Source organism: Lathyrus oleraceus, chromosome 5 (assembly GCF_024323335.1).
Source record: "Lathyrus oleraceus cultivar Zhongwan6 chromosome 5, CAAS_Psat_ZW6_1.0, whole genome shotgun sequence".
Classification (NCBI taxonomy): Eukaryota; Viridiplantae; Streptophyta; class Magnoliopsida; order Fabales; family Fabaceae; genus Lathyrus; species Lathyrus oleraceus.
The window spans coordinates 613,064,055-613,081,833 of NC_066583.1; the positions used below are offsets into that span (position 1 = coordinate 613,064,055).

At 39.8% G+C, this 17,779-nt stretch overlaps 1 protein-coding gene and 1 non-coding gene across 2 annotated transcripts; one reads left to right on the forward strand and one right to left on the reverse strand.

The window, feature by feature from the left end:
• The first annotated feature begins 8,768 nt into the window (after positions 1-8,768).
• Positions 8,769-9,944, forward strand: LOC127087049 (protein MAIN-LIKE 2-like). Its single transcript, XM_051027894.1, has 2 exons — positions 8,769-8,950; positions 9,052-9,944. The coding sequence occupies exons 1-2, from the start codon at positions 8,891-8,893 to the stop codon at positions 9,763-9,765; spliced, it is 774 nt and encodes a 257-aa protein (XP_050883851.1). The 5' UTR covers positions 8,769-8,890; the 3' UTR covers positions 9,766-9,944.
• Positions 9,945-15,600: 5,656 nt separating this feature from the next.
• LOC127090191 (small nucleolar RNA R71) lies at positions 15,601-15,707 on the reverse strand. Its single transcript, XR_007791719.1, has one exon. It is a non-coding gene; the product is annotated as a small nucleolar RNA R71 (small nucleolar RNA).
• Between the last annotated feature and the right edge of the window lie 2,072 nt (positions 15,708-17,779).

The window sequence follows — 17,779 nt, forward strand, 5'->3', positions numbered from 1 at the left end:
CTTACTCTCCAGTTCCCAAGTCACATTGCCACCTGCTGGTCCTCCCCAAGCTACCTTCACCAAGGCAATCTCTTTACCCCGCAACTGCTTCAACTCTCGATCCTCGATCCTCATAGGTGATGTTTCAACAGTCAGGTTATCTCTCACCTGTACATCATCTATTTGGACTACATGCGACGGATCATGAATGTACCTCCTCAGCTGAGACACATGAAAAACCTCATGCAAATTCGCAAGCGACGGCGGTAAAGCGATACGATAGGCTACCTCTCCTATCCTCTCCAAAATCTGATAAGGACCAATAAATCGAGGTGTCAACTTTTTCGACTTCAAAGCTCGCCCAACACCAGTTATCGGAGTAACACGAAGAAACACATGATCTCCCTCTTGAACTCAAGTGACTTCCTCCTCTTATCATGATAACCCTTCTGACGACTCTGAGCAATTCTCATCTTCTCCTGAATCATCTTAATCTTTTCCGTAGTTTGTTGAACAATCTCCGGTCCAACCACAACACTCTCACCGGACTCATACCAACATAAAGGTGTCCGACATCTCCTACCATACAAAGCTTCAAACGGTGCCATACCAATGCTCGAATGAAAACTATTGTTGTAGGTAAACTCAATCAAAGGTAAATAACAATCCCAAGCACCTCCCTTCTCCAGAACACAAGCCCTCAAAAGATCCTCCAGTGACTGAATCGTCCTCTCAGTCTGACCATCAGTCTGCGGATGATATGCAGAACTTAATCTCAGCTTAGTTCCCAAAGCCCTCTGCAAACCTTCCCAGAACTTCGATGTAAATCTAGGATCTCTGTCCGAAACAATACTAGACGGAATACCATGCAAACTTACAATCTTCTCAATATACAACTCGGCTAATCTCTCTAACGGATAATCCATTCTGATCGGAATGAAATGAGCCGACTTTGTCAATCTGTCAACAATCACCCAAATAGCTTCAAAATTCTTACTTGTCCTCGGTAAACCAGAAACAAAATCCATACTGATACTATCCCACTTCCACTCTGGAATAGCCAACGGTTGCATTAGCCCAGACGGCTTCTGATGCTCAATCTTTGACTTCTGACAAGTCAAACAGGAATAAACAAAACTCGCAATTTCTTTCTTCATTCCCGGCCACCAAAATAACTTTTTCAAATCATGATACATCTTCGTAGCTCCAGGATGAATACTCAGGCCACTACGATGTCCTTCTTCTAGAATACTCTTCTTAAGTTCGGTAACATCCGGAATACACACCCGATTACCAAATTTCAAAATGCCATTCTCATCAACTCTGAATTCACCACCTTGACCTTGATTCACTAGAGTCAACTTATCAACCAAAAGCACATCGGATTTCTGACCCTTCTGATCTCATCCAGAATACCACTCGTTAACTTCAACATTCCCAATTTAACACTATTGTGAGTACTCTCACACACCAAACTCAAGTCTCTAAACTGCTCAATTAAATCCAATTCCTTAACCATTAACATAGACATATGCAATGATTTCCGACTCAATGCATCAGCCACTACGTTTGCTTTACCCGGATGGTAATTCAAACCAAAGTCATAATCCTTCAGAAATTCTAACCATCTCCTCTGTCTCATATTCAGCTCTTTCTGATCAAACAAATACTTTAAACTTTTATGGTCACTGAAAACCTCAAATCTTGACCCATACAAGTAATGCCTCCATAATTTCAGAACAAATACCACAGCTGCCAACTCTAAATCATGTGTCGGATAGTTCCTCTCATGAACCCTCAGTTGTCTCGAAGCATAAGCTATAACCTGCTTACTCTGCATCAACACACCACCCAAACCCAACAATGAAGCATCACAGTAAACCTCAAATGATTCCGACGAACTCGGTAATATCAGAATAGGAGCAGTAGTCAACCTTCTCTTTAACTCTTGGAAACCTTCTTCACATTTTGAGTCCCAAACAAATGCTTGCCCCTTTCTAGTCAACATCGTCAACGGTAACGCCAACTTAGAAAATCCCTCAATGAACTTCCTATAATAACCAGCCAAGCCAAGAAAACTTCAAATCTCAGCAACAGACTTCGGAGCTTCCCACTTAGACACCGCTTCTATCTTAGAAGGATCAACAACAACACCACCTCTTGAAATCACATGACCAAGAAAACTAACCTCTTCTAAACAAAATTCACACTTTGACAGTTTAGCAAATAACTTCTTTTCTCGTAGAACTTCTAAAACCACTCTCAAATGCTCAGCATGCTCTTCTTCAGATTTCGAATACACCAAAATGTCATCAATAAACACCACCACAAACTTGTCTAGGTACGGATGGAAAATCCTATTCATATACTCCATAAATACTCCAGGCGCATTAGTCACACCAAAAGGCATTACAGAATACTCATAATGTCCATACCTCGTTCTGAAAGCGGTCTTCTGAATATCCTCAGTTTTCACACGTATCTGATGATACCCAGATCTCAAATCTATCTTGCTGAACACACTCGCACCAACCAACTGGTCCATCAGATCATCAATCCTCGGTAAAGGATACCGATTCTTGATCGTCACTTTGTTCAGTTGCCTGTAGTCCACACACAACCTCATAATACCTTCTTTCTTCTTAACCAATAACACTGGTGCACCCCACGGTGACACACTCGGACGAATAAACTTCTTATCCAACAGATCTTCCAACTGACTCTTCAATTCAGTTAACTCAACAGCAGACATACGGTACGGAGCCATCGATATCGGTCTAGTACCAGGTACCAAATCAATCGAGAACTCAACTTCACGCTCTGGCGGCAATTCATTCACTTCTCCCGGAAACACATCAGGGAAATCACACACCACAGCCAGATCACAAATCACCAGTTTATCTTTAGCCTCCAAAGTCGCTAACAGCATAAACAACTCTGCCCCATTTGCTACTTCCTCATTCACCTGCCTCGCTGATAGAAACAAATCCTTTCCTTCCTCAACCTCAGGAAATATCACAGTCTTATCAAAACAGTTGATATAAACTCGGTTACACACCAACCAGTTCATACCCAGAATAACATCAATCTGCACTAACGGAAGACACACAAGGTCTATCCCAAAGTCTCTACCAATACCAAAAATACTCAAAGGACAACTCAAACAAACTGAAGTAGTAGTCACTGAACCCTTCGCAGGAGTATCAATCACCATACTACCCAACATCTCAGATATCTCTAACTTGAGTTTCACAGCACAATCCAAAGATATAAAGGAATGAGTAGCACCGGTGTCAATAATAGCTACAAGAGGAAAACCATTTATATAACACGTACCTCTGATCAAACGATCATCTGCAGAAGTCTCAGAACCCGATAAGGCAAAGACCTTGCCTCCTGACTGATTCTCCTTCTTCGGCTTAGGACACTGTGGACTGATATGACCCACCTCTCCACAGTTGAAACAAGTTACAGTCTTCAACCGGCACTCTGCAGCCAAATGACCACCTTTGCCACACTTGAAACACTTCATCTCAGCACTGGTACACTCATGGACACGATGTCCAGCCCGACCACATCTATAACACTTAGCAGGGGCACTAGAGTCTCCCCCACTAGGTCTCTTCATCCCACTCTGTCTCTGAAAACCTTTGCCAGCTGCATACGGTTTTCCACGATCATTCTGATTCTTGCCTTTTCTATCAACCCTTTGCTGATAGCTCTCTGCTCTGGCTTTGGAATCCTGTTCAAAAATCCTGCAACAATCAACCAAGTCAGAAAACACTCTGATCCGTTGGTATCCAATAGCCTGCTTGATCTCGGGACGTAACCCGTTCTCAAACTTCACACATTTCGAAAATTCTCCAGCAGCCTCATTATAGGGAGTGTAATATTTCGACAGCTCTGTGAACTTAGCAGCATACTCCGTAACAGACTTGTTACCCTGCTTCAACTCTAAGAACTCTATCTCTTTCTTTCCTCTGACATCTTCTGGAAAGTACTTCCTCATGAATCTCTCTCTGAACACAACCCAAGTGATTTCAGCATTCCCAGCAGTTTCCAACTCAGTGCGGGTAGCAACCCACCAATCATCAGCTTCTTCTGACAGCATATGCGTACCGAACCTGACCTTCTGGTTATCGGAACACTCAGTCACTCGGAAGATTCTCTCGATCTCCTTCAACCACTTCTGAGCGCCATCTGGATCGTATGCTCCTTTGAACATTGGAGGATTGTTCTTCTGGAACTCACTCAGTTGACGAGCAGCTCCCATTCCCACCACATTCGGATTCCCTCCAAGTACTCCAGCTAGCATACCCAGAGCCTCAGCAATCGCAGCATCGTCTCTACCTCTTCCAGCCATCTCTATTCTGAAAACCCAACGAGCTAAACAATAAGTACTGATAGGGTTACACAACACCTATCCCGTACAGGGGAAACAGAATAATTACGACTCGACTCGACCGACTATGCTCTGATACCACTAATGTAACACCCTTCTAAAATACCCCAATATTTAATTAAAACAACATATAAAACTTAGAGTAATTATGCAGTTAAGGGTGTCACACACAAACACTGTACACCATTCACCAATATAACGGTCATGCTCTTTATTGATTCAAAACATAAGCATTTGCATAAAACGCAGCGGATAGAAATCTCATCAATCATGTAAAACATTGCATGTAAAATGGTTCATAACCAACAATAAAACATTTAAAACAAGTTAAAACATCCCATCCCGATGTTACATCTATCAGAGCACGACCCACTAAGGAGACTACACTAGACTCCAAGCATTAGCTTCTACTCAACTCATTGCTCGTTACCTGAAAAATAGTTGTAAGGGTGAGTTCCTCAATCGATATAATAAGCATTATAAATTATCATGTCATGTTAAGTAAATAACACATTTCATCACCCAAATCAGATTACACATTCAGCAACGGCAACATCAACTCAATCATACTCATACTCAATGTCAACACAACCACACGTATAATATTGGAATACATCCATTCATATTATACGCCATACATACGTTATGCAATGAGACTCCACACATGCGGTACCGACTATTCTTGAACATATAGTTCAAGCTCACCGATCAATCCAGATACGGCTACTAAGCTCACTAGTCCCACTCATTTGAGACCTAGTGACTCACTCACTAATTACTCACTATGGGAATTAGCTACAGCCCCAAAGGCTATGCTATGCACACTAATCACCTAGCATGCAAACATCAACAACAACTCCACAATGATTCACTCACTAATTCCTCACTATGGGAATTAGCTACAACCCCAAGGGCTATGCTATGCACGCTAATCATCTAGCAATGCAACATCAACGACAATCCACAATGGACATATGCTCACACTCTAAGCCATACAATAGTCCATTCACAAATACATGCATAATATATACATTCACAGCATTATGCATACCATCAGACATCATCAACACATGTATCAAAACATCATATCATGTCAAATAATTAATCACAGTATTAGCACACTCTACTAATACCCTTACTGCTCAAGACAACGGGAAATAATCCCTATTACATCGTACACCAATATAGGCAACCATCAATTTGGCACACAACATTTTAAATAACAATTTTTCCACTTTGCAACAGTGTTAACCGGTTAACGCCCTGGGTTAACCGGTTAACGCAGGCAGAACACGCTTCCTGGCAATTCACAACAGTGTTAACCGGTTAACGCCCTGGGTTAACCGGTTAACGCAAACAGAACAGCAGATTCTCAGAAACACAACAGTGTTAACCGGTTAACACCCTGGGTTAACCGGTTAACGCAGACAAAACAGCAAATTTACACAATTCAAAACAGTGTTAACCGGTTAACACCCTGGGTTAACCGGTTAACGCAAGACAGAAAGCTGTTCCTGCGCTAACACAAGGCAGAATGCAGAATTTCCGCATTTTCCGCCGTTGGAGGACTTCCGGACCTCCGATTCCAATTCCGTGAAAAGCTATACGTTCGGGAAATCACTACCCATCCGATTACCGATTAAATTTCAGATTTAACACAACTTATTCATCACAATTTTCAGCATTCCTAATCCCAATTAGGGTCAATTCAACGGTTTATCACTACCCATTACATGCTAACCCATAATACCCATTAAACGACGATAAACCCCCCTTACCTGAGTTAATCCGGCAACTTTGAGCTTTCAAGCTTTTCCGTTCTCAAACCCTTGCTCTCTAGCTCTTCCTCTTGCTCTGCCTCTTTCAGCCGCTTCTCTGAGTTTCACGTGAAAACCTTTTCTTTTTCAAAATGAGACTTTTCTCTTATTTCCAACTTATATATTTTCCAATAATTATTATTATCCCAATAATAATAATAATTCAATAATTCCAAAATAATAATAATAATAATCCAATTATCTAATTAAATTAATAAATATATTATTAACTTAATTTAAATAATTACCATATTATTATCGGGGTGTTACACAGGTTCCGTCTGGCATCATTGCTGGCACTGTCTCCAGAATTGCCACAGTTCCTGGGACATAAGTTTTTAGTGCCCATAAAAACCGTGGTAATTCCTTGAATGAGTCCTCCCAGTTGCCGAAAACCTGCTCAACAGCCTTTGTCCTCGCAATCCATGCTTTCTTGTAAGATGGAGTATAATTATATGTTGTTCGGATATGGGATATAATTATACTCACCTTCACTGATGGGTCTTTATTTACCAATGGCAGAATGTCTCGACATATCAAAGCTGTGCTTAGTTTACGGTGATCTTGTTGAACGGTTGTTGCGACGCAACTGTGTGGTGGGTCTATTGAAGCGATCTCCCAAGAGTCATTTTTCTTCTTGTAAGATGCAGCCAAACGAAACTTACAAAGCATGTTACGACATTCGATAACATACCTTCTAGAATCAGTGCGTTTCACCGTAAAGTCAGCAAAGTTGTTCATGTGGTATTTTTTGATTGCCAAGACACATTCCTCTTTGGTACGAAACATGTCTCCAACCTTTAATTCGCCTACTGGTCTCGGATACGGATTATAGAAGACACTGTCGGACATTTCATCGTCTTGAAGATCCATATTTGTCATATGTTGAGGAGGAATATAGGCATGAGTAGGAGGTATTGGTGGTGGTTGAGCCTCATCTTCATCGTCGTTATTCAGGATGTGATCAACCTGTATCTCAGTCTCCTCTTCTTCTTCATCAATAACATCGACCTCTACTTCTGCTTCTGGGTTGAGTTCATCTGACCATTGTGCATCATCTGCAGCATCTCCACCAGCTGGATCCTGATCTGTTAGTTAAGACTGTTGAGACGGTATACATGGTTGTAGAGTAATGTACAACTCGATACAATCCATGCCTGAATGTTCATGACTAAGAAACATGCTTTCAACATCTTCATCGTCTCGTATCTTTAGGGGGAAAAACTTGCATTGACCATTCTCAAAAAATATAGGATTCTGATATGTCATCTTTGACACAATACCTGATGCTATAAAGGATTGTATTCTTTTTTTGAAATGCAAAAAGGTTGCATTTCTCTTCATTGTGACTCTAATGGTATCAGTGTTTCTAAAACAAAAACCATGAAGCTCAGATTCAAAAGTTTCACCGTTGCAGTGAACGTTGATACTGTATAATGATGAAGATGACATTTTGGAGATGAAAACTATTTTGCAAGTGCAGATGAATGTGAGTGAAGATGAAAAATATTTTGCAGATGATAAGTATTAATGTGAGTGAAGATGAATGTGAGTGAAGATGAAAAGTATTTTGGAGATGAAAAGTATTTTGCAAGTGCAGATGAATGTGATAGTAAGACACTTAAATAGATGGTATCAGTGTCTCACATTGAAGCTAGTCTGAGATACCGTGTCAAGCATGCAAGTAATTTCTGAGATGAGGTGTCTGTCATGCAATACAGTGTGAGTTGATGTGTCAAGCATGCTAGCTAGTCAAGAGTTGATGTGTCTGTCATGCAAGACAGTGTGAGTTGATGTGTCAAGCATGCTAGCTAGTCAAGAGTTGATGTGTCTGTCATGCAAGACAGAAGTGAGTATTCAGCATGCAGGATACTAGAGAGCCACGTGTCTGAGATGACGTGTAAATCCTGCAAGACAGTGTGAGTTGATGTGTCAACCAGGCAAGCTATCAAGAAGCTAGTCATCAGCATGCAGGAGACAAGACAGACACATGTCAGACACCTAAGATGGTCAGAGATGATGTGTCAACCAGGCAAGCTATCAAGAAGCTAGTCATCAGCATGCAAGAGACAAGACAGACACGTGTCGGACACCTAAGATGGTCAGAGATGATGTGTCAATCATGCAAGCCATCAAGAAGCTAGTCATCAGCATGCAGGAGACAAGACAGACATGTGTCGGACACCTAAGATGGTCAGAGATGATGTGTCAATCATGTAAGCCATCCATAAGTGATTTGTTCAGCATGCAAGAGACAACAATGCCACTTGTCAGACATGCAGAAGGTGGCGCCAATTGGTTTGGCGCCTACCTTTAAGGCTTGTACATGGTCGCCAATTTGAATGGCGCCCCCATGTAGTCAGTCCTCGAAACCAAGCATTCAGAACTAGCCTTGCATGCATGTACCCTATGGTGTCGCCAATTTGAATGACGCCTCCACTTTAATATTGCACATGGTCGCCAAATGAGGTGGAGACACCATGCAAACACAATTTTTCATGCACTCCTCCATTTGCCTATAAATTGATCCACTCCTTCAACAATTCTTCCACACCAACATTCTCACTACTTCATCTACATTTCTCACTACTTCATCTACATTACTTCTTTTACAATTTCATCTTCAACAAAATCTTCCATTTTCATCTTCAACAAAATCTACCATTTTCATCTACACCAACTCCCCAACAATATGTCTTTACTCACAATGGGCGAAGCACACAGAGGAACAGTTGCAAACATCGCGACATACGTAAGTTTTTTCTTATACTTCTTTTTTATGTTTCATCTCCACCAACCCCATTTTATTTTTAAATACCGACTTAGTCAAGTGTTACATTATTTCTATTATAGGAGGTCTCAAGGTTTCGAACTCGAGTCCACGAATTTGTCCCAATGGACCCGATGATTCAACCTTATGTTGAACTCGCCGGTTTTGGTCACCTTAGCAAAATTATGTCTTGGTCTATAGATAACAAGTTCATTCTAGCCTTATGCGAAAGATGGAGGCCAGAGACACACACATTTTGGTTTCCAACCGGTGAGTGTACCGTGACGTTAGAAGACGTCTACATGCTTTTAGGACTACGAATTGAAGGCAAAGCTGTTAATGGTAAGACCAACTATGCAAATTCAATTTGCATGGAGCTTTTAAACACTGATTTATTAGATGATAATGCTAGGGGACAAGGTATACTACTTTCACGCCTAAAGTCATATTATAATAGTTTTTATTTAGATGAGCATTCTACCGAAGATGCTCGAATCATCAAAACTAGGTGTTACATTATGTTGTTACTAGGATCCTTTTTATTTCCCGAAGGTAGTCGTTCTAGCATGCATATTATGTACTTACCTTTACTTAGACATATAGATAGAATAGGTAGTTATAGTTGGGGATCCGCATGTCTAGCCTATCTCTATAGTTCTTTGTGCAAAAACTCCTACAAAGATACTTCTACATTTTCTGGATGTGCTGTTTTGCTACAAGCATGGGGATGGTCAAGACTACCGTCTCTAGCACCGGTCAATAGCAACCCCTTCACTTTTCCATATGCAAAAAAGTAAGTTGTTTAAATTGCTATATCTTTACTTCCTTCCTTACAGTTTATTACCCATAACTAATTTATTTTAACTTTTTGGTGTAGATGGTCGGCACGCGGTATGAATTACAGCAGATGTCCGAGACACTGTATTACTCAATATCGCAACCTGTTGGATCACCTTCGACCGGCAGACGTAAGCAAAATAATTTCATTATTTCTTCATATTATGTTGACTTTTTCTACATTCATTTAAATCCTATCGTCTTTAACATTTCAGTTCATTTGACGTTCATACCTTAATATGGATCATGAGCATCAGATCAACCCTGAAGACGCAGCCGTATGGACAACATGCACACCGATAATACGGTTCACAACAGTGGAGCTGCACAACACCGACCGTGTGAAGCTGCAGTTTGGTATGGTCCAGAATATCCCAGATCCCCCAGCTAGCCTAGGAGAATGGCATATGCGTAAAGTGAACGACCAATGGAACTACAACCCTTGGCAAACCTTCGCAAGATCAGAGTGTCGCAAGTGGAAGCACCGTCATGACCATGTCTTAACTGACGCAGTCATGCCAAATGAGGTAAAACCAAGTCGTACTTATATGGCTTGGTATAGATCAGTTGGATTTCAATTCATCGCCGATGATATGTACCTCTACGACCCACGCCAGACAAGTTACACACAAGAAGGATCAACATCTAACCCCCAACAACATTCTCAGCCCGGTTACTCACAACCACCTATCCGACAAACTTTCCGTTCCACAAACACACAAACATACAACCAAAACATGCCATTCACCCAACCCCAAAACCAAGAACATCCCCCATGCCACCACCAACAAATGGACCATCAACCTTCGACCGAACATCGCTTCGCACCCACACCATCACCCTACCAAAGTCGCCTTACCCAAAACACTAACCGCCCCATCACCTACCGTAGCCAAGAACCCCAAACATCACAATACCAAAACATCCCACAACCATATCTCTTCCAAACACCCCAACAACCTTTCCAACCTTTCCTAGACCCATCATTGTCACCCATGTCCCCCTTCAACCGTCCCGGTCGCCTATCCATGAGTCAACCACACCCCAACTTCTCTGGCATGGGTCATGAGCTCAGCTACGCCGGTACACCATCATTGAATACTGAAGACTATGCTGAGTTGGCTGAATACCTCAACGGATCTTCTCCTGTAGGAGGTAATGACGCTCCTGGACCATCAGATGAACAAACACCGGTGCAGAATCGTCAACGTGGGTTAGGGCCAAGGGTTAGGGTAGCTAGGGGATGTGGGACCGGAGGTCGGTTAGGTGATCCCGGTCATCACCATTAGGATTCTTTGTGTAAAATCCAAATTTTATTAATATCAATTCGTATTATGTCAAATTTATCTTTGTGTAAACTCCAAACATTAGGTTTCTTTCATAATTCTAAAATAAACACATATCATAATACAAAAATTTATAGGTCAGAAACCCTAATTCAAGGACTTGTTATTGTTATGTTGAAGGGCTTGAATTTGGTCCCTTTTGGCAAAATTCACATACACATATTTTAACAGAAACCCTAATTTTGGGTCAACTTCGCAAGGACCTACCTCACTCATTTTTAATTATTTTAAGGTGGGACCAAGTGCATTGGAAAATTTAAGGTGTCTACTTCACTTGTTATGTTGGACAAAAATTCATAACTCTAACACAAACACATGCAATAATACAAAACATTATAGGTTAGATAACACATAAAATGTCAAAGAGTCCAAGTTCAGGTGCCCATACCTTTCTCATAAAAATTGCAAATGATGCAAAACTTTAGTCCAAATTCATTATCTTGAAAAGATCTACAACTTTTATATTGAAGGTTTTGTCATTTGAGGCTTTTATCATTCAAACGAAAGGGCTTGAAGTTGGTCCCTTTTGGCAAAATTCACATACACTTGTTTTGACAGAAACCCTAATTTTGGGTCAAGTTCGCAAAGACCTAACTCACTCATTTTTAATTATTTTGAGGTGGGACCAAGTGCATTGGAAAATTTAAGATGTCTAGTTCAAATGTTATGTTGGACAAAAATTCATATTCCTAAAAGAAACACATGCAATAATACAAAACATTATCCGTCAGATAACAGTTAAAAAACTCAGAAGTCCAATTTCAACTGCCCATAACTCTCTCATAAAAAATCCAAATGATGCAAAATTTATATCCAAATTCATTGTCTTGAAAATATCTACAACTTTCATGTTGGAAGTTTTTTCATTTGAGGCTTTTTAAGGGAGGAGCCAATTGGATTGGCGCCCCCTCTTAAAAATTACACATAGGCGCCAATTGGATTGGCTAGGGCAGGTGCCCTAGCCAATCCAATTGGCGCCTCCTTGCAATTTTTAAGAGGGGGCACCAATCCAATTGGCGCCTCCCTCTAAAAGTGAGGTATATTGGGAATTTTTTTGAAAACTGGGTTATTTTGGGAATTTCTTCGAAAATGTGGGTTATCTCGGTAAATTTGCCGCAAATTCTCCTTGTGGTTTAAAAAAATTATTATATTTTAAATAAACACGCGTCTATTGATGATTTTTCTTAACAAGTCCACTAATACAGTCAAAGTAATAAAATAAAGATAGTCTCTACAAAAATTGTAGATTAACAAGATTGTAATTATGCGATTAAAAGTAAATATAGAGGGGTTTTCAAGTTGGTTTGCGAAAAGTAATTCCACAAATAGAATTTGATAAAAGATACGTAATGCAAAAGCGATTAGATCTTATATGAATCCCTTAATTTTTCTCTGCTCATGATTATGCGTTTTTTGAATTGAATGGACTTATAATTTTACGACGAATAAACAATACCAGTGTACCAAATGATTTTGTGTACAACTCACTAATTCAAACAACAACTCTCTAGTTCCTTAGATGAATTCGAAGTAAAATTATGTGATCTGCATGTGTTAATTCTCTAGCCACAACTTAGAGCTACCTATTTCTAGTTAATTACTAAGTTGAACAATTGCTCTATTTCCGATCGATAGACTTACAATCAGTAATACCTATTAATCTAATTTCACTCTGCGCGCTCGTCAACACACATAGAACATTAAGAACAAAAGCAATTGAATATAAATTATATAATGAAAACATCCAAATAACATTAAATAATCATATGATCCAACAAAGTAAAATCAAGTTCTTCTTCTAAGACCTAATCAAGAGAAATCTAGCTACTCATAGTTAAATAATGAAATACCATGAGTTGATACGAAGAGTACATGAAATCAATGAAATATGTCTTCAATGCCTCCAAGGCTCTCTAAATTTGTGCTCGAAAATACATTGGTGTCACTTTCTCTCATCGAAATCAGAACCCTTAAAAAAGTAACATATTTTTCTATTTAAAGATGCCAAAAAAGCGTCATAAATTTGTACCATCGCGACCACAACACATAGTATCACAATCGCGATACTTTTTGATAACATGAAATAATATCACATTCTAGGACTCGATTTAATTAAATTATAGTATTATTTACTTCAATTTACTTCATTTTATTCGATATTACTCGGTATTTCCTTTCTATTTATCTCAGGTAGCTTATTTGAAGCACAAGTGAAAAAGGAAGAAAAGGAGGTGCAAAAAGAAATGAAAAGAAGCAAATTCCACCAAGCCAAAGCCCAGCCCAAAAGCAAGGCGCTGCGCCCGTGACGAGCGTCACACAAGCTGTGACGAGCGTCACGCCCTACCTACTTGTGTTACGAGCGTAACACATGGTGTGACGGACGTCACACCATTCCCCTATATTTTTGGCTTCAGAAGCGCAACAAAGACGTTGAGGCCTATTGTTACGCTTGACCATTTGCAACGTGAAGACTCTTTACACGGAAGACCTTTGGAAACAGTTACAACAAGTGACCAATATAAATAGTAGCTTTTGGCAAACCCTGCGGGAGACTCCGCTTCGTTCAATTTTCTTCTTCCAGCCGTGCAAGCATACCATTACTTTTCCTTTACTGTTTTTGCTTTTAATTGCAATTCTTATTTTTACTTTCTTTTCCAGTTAATCTTTCAGCACTTAATTAATTTTTCGCACAATAGTTTCTACACCGGAAACTATTGTGTATCTTTTACTAGATCTAACCTTACGTTACACCCTAGATTTTTATTCCTTCACTTTTATTTTCCTGTGCGATTGAAGAATTCAAGAACAAATTCAACCGGTCTGTGGTGGAGTGTTCAAGATTGCTATAAATTATTTAGGTTCTTTAATTATTGCTTGAATTTATATATGCTCTGCTTTACTGTTTATTTATATTATTTGTCTGAGATGGAATTATTTATGCATGCTGATTATTTAGATCTGTTAAGCATGTCTGGCTAATTTATTTAGGTATCGGTATGTAGAGTAAGCGGAATGAAGGAATCAAAACTAAGTTGGTTTAATTACATTTAAAAATAAAACCACTCTTTTTACGGTCTCAATTTACAGGTTTAATAACAAGGTTTTGTACGAAAGTAAAAGACATAACGAAGTTAAAATCAATAGAACGAGAGTTTGAGTTTTTAACTGGACAGTGTAAATTGGACATTAATTCTAGATCAGGGCGAAATCAATTTTTAGAGTTAATTAAATGCTAATCTTTTTCAAAAAGTATTTTTAAAGGTTGAATGTGAGGACGAGAGTTAAGCATTTGAATTTAATTATATAATCTAAGTCAACAGAGCGAGAGTTTGAGACAAGGATGTTTAAACGTTTAGTGTTTTCTTAAAAAGAGTTTCTACGGATTCTATTGTTTTCAAAAAGTGATTTTGGACTTAACTAATAAGTGACAGCTACGTTAATATAAAATCATAGTTTATTCAACAGAGCGAGAGTTTGAGATAAGACTTTTAATCAATAGTGTCTACTGAAAGGATTTGTTTTAAAACCAAGAAACCAACGAAGAATTGATTCCCTAGTTACGACGAACTACATACCGATATCCGCTTAATTAATATTTAATTTAGATCTTATTTTAGTTTTTACTATTCCCCCGAACAATCAAAGTTTCATCCGCCTTAGCTTTACGAAGTAACCTTAGATAACGATATATCAATTCATAAGTCCCTGTGGGATCGATATCTTTTAAAACTACGCGATAGAACTGTGCACTTGCAGTTTGTACCCCAAATTCGACTCATAAAGTCGCGATCAAGTTTTTGGCGCCGTTGCCGGGGACTTTTATTTAGTCGATATCGTAACTCTTCTGTTACGCTGTAGAGACTAAGGCTTATTTTTTCTTTTCTTTTCTTTCTTTCGTTGATTTATATGCCACATACTCGCTCACAAGGCGAGCCGTTCTACTTACGAATCAACGATATCGAACTATATCTCCGAGTCTTACGACGAATTCGGGAATACCGTGCTGCGAACAATCTCCCTCTTGTCGAACTTCCTGATCTCAAAAATCTTCTTCCTTCGCCGATACCCGAGATGGCAGAACCAGCTTGTGCTCTTCGAGATTACGCCGCTCCATCGCAAGATGAGCCGCATTCGAGCATTGCTCCACCCGTAATCGAAGCAAACAACTTCGAACTTAAGCCTTCACTGTTGCAGGCAGTACAACAGAACCAATTCTCTGGAAATCCTACCGAGGATCCAAACTTTCATTTATCCGTATTTGTCCAATACGTTGATACTGTTAAAGCTAACGGTGTCACTTCAGAGGCAATTCGACTTCGTCTTTTTCCTTTCTCGTTAAGAGATAACGCTAGAAGATGGCTCCAGTCTCTTCCTTCCAACTCAGTCACCACATGGAACGAGTTAAAGAAAGTCTTTCTTACCCGATATTTTCCGCCGAGCAAAACAGCTATGTTAAGAGCCCAGATAAATGGATTTAAACAGAAAGATAACGAGTCTCTTTTTGAAGCATGGGAAAGATACAAAGACATGATGAGACTTTGTCCACACCATGGTTTAGAGGACTGGTTAGTAATTCATACCTTCTATAATGGTCTCTTGTACAACACGAGGTTAACAATAGACGCCGCCGCAGGTGGTGCACTAATGAACAAACCTTATGCTGATGCTTACCAACTTATCGAAAGCATGGCTCAAAACCACTATTAGTGGGGAAGCGAACGAACAATGGTAGAAAAACCTCAAACTAGAACTGGCATGTACGAGATAAGTAACCTTGATCATGTTAACGTAAAAGTGGATGCTCTGGTCCAGAAAATTGAAAGTTTAAATGTATCACCTCCAGCCACCGCGGTTGCCCTAACTCAGAATTGCGAAGTCTGTGGAATCCAAGGTCACACTCCTGCAGATTGTTAACTCCTAACAGGAATCCAAGCGGAGCAAGTAAACTATGCTCAAGGAAGCCCCTACTCGCATACCTATACCTCAAATTGGAAGAATCATCCAAATTTTTCATATAAGAGTAATAATGCTTTATACGCACCTGGACAATCTCCGAATCAAGCCCCAGCTATACCTCCGGGATATCAAAAGCCGATCCCATCTACACCTAACAATAACGCCCCTAGGAAATCCAACTTGGAAATCATGATGGAAAACTTTATAGCTTCTCAACAGCAAACCAATAAAGATTTCTTAAACCAGAATGTACACACTGGCGAACAAATTAAACAACTAGCAAGTAAAGTAGATGCCCTGGCTACCCATAACAAAATGCTGGAAACGCAAATATCACAAGTAGCTCAACAACAAGCGCCTACTGCTGCCCCAACTGGTACATTTCCTGGACAGCCCCAACCTAACCCGAGAAGCCACGCTCATGCAATCATACTAAGAAGTGGAACGGAAGTGGAAGGACCATCTGACCCAAGGATAGAAAACCAAAACTCTAAAAAGTCAACTGAGGAAGAAAATAAAACTAAGGAAAAGGAAGAGAGTAATAAGGAAACCGTAGAAAAGAAGGAACCTTATGTACCTCCACCACCTTATAAACCACCTATCCCTTACCCTCAAAGGCTTATTAAAACCAAAGATGCGGGCCAATTTAAAAAATTTGTTGACCTACTGAAACAATTAAACGTCACAATTCCGTTTACAGAAGCTATTACGCAGATGCCCTCATATGCCAAGTTCTTAAAAGAAATTCTTTCTAATAAAAGGAAACTTGAAGATAGCGAAACCGTTACACTCACTGCTGAATGTAGCGCTATAATCTAGAATATGCCTCCTAAACTCAAAGACCCGGGTAGTTTCTCTATACCCTGTCACATAGGAAAATTTGTCATCGACAAAGCCTTATGCGATTTAGGAGCCGGTATTAGTGTTATGCCTTTATCCATATGCAAGAAACTGGAAATGGGAGAATTAAGACCAACTAAAATGTCTGTGCAACTAGCAGATCGTTCCGTTAGATATCCTGTAGGAATTCTTGAAAACGTTCCCGTGCGCATAGGTCAATTCTACATTCCAACTGATTTTATAATTATGGACATTAGAGAAGATGAAGTTACACCCATTATACTGGGAAGACCGTTCTTAGCAACTGCCGGTGCGATCATAGACGTAAAACGAGGACGACTCACTTTCGAAGTAGGAGAAGAGAAAATTGAGTTCATTCTTTCCCAATTTTTGAAAGCACCTGCAATAGAAGATACATGTTACTTCATGGATATCATCGATGAATGCATAAAAGAAACAGAGTTAGAAAAAGACAAATCATCTGACTATCTTGCAGAAGACAAACTTAACCAATGTTTAGCAATAACACCGGACCCTACGCAATGCCTTAAGAAACCAACCCTAGACCTGAAAACACTTCCCAAAAATCTGAGATATGAATTCCTAGACTTAGAACTTGAACGACCAGTGATAGTTAATGCAGACCTAGGAAAACTCGAAACAGAAAAACTCCTGCATATCTTAAGAAAATATCCAACCGCACTAGGATACAACATCACCGATCTTAAAGGGATAAGTCCTTCTATTTGTATGCACCGCATCATGCTAGAAGAAGACTGTAAAACTTCTAGGGAACACCAGAGGAGACTAAACCCGATCCTGAGTGAGGTAG

Bases quoted from the DNA above. Each gene is read 5' to 3' on its own strand.
- LOC127087049 (XM_051027894.1), top strand. From the start codon at position 8,891: ATGTCTTTACTCACAATGGGCGAAGCACACAGAGGAACAGTTGCAAAC. The intron at 8,951-9,051 runs GTAAGTTTTTTC...TTTCTATTATAG, and splicing joins TTGCAAACATCGCGACATAC to GAGGTCTCAAGGTTTCGAAC.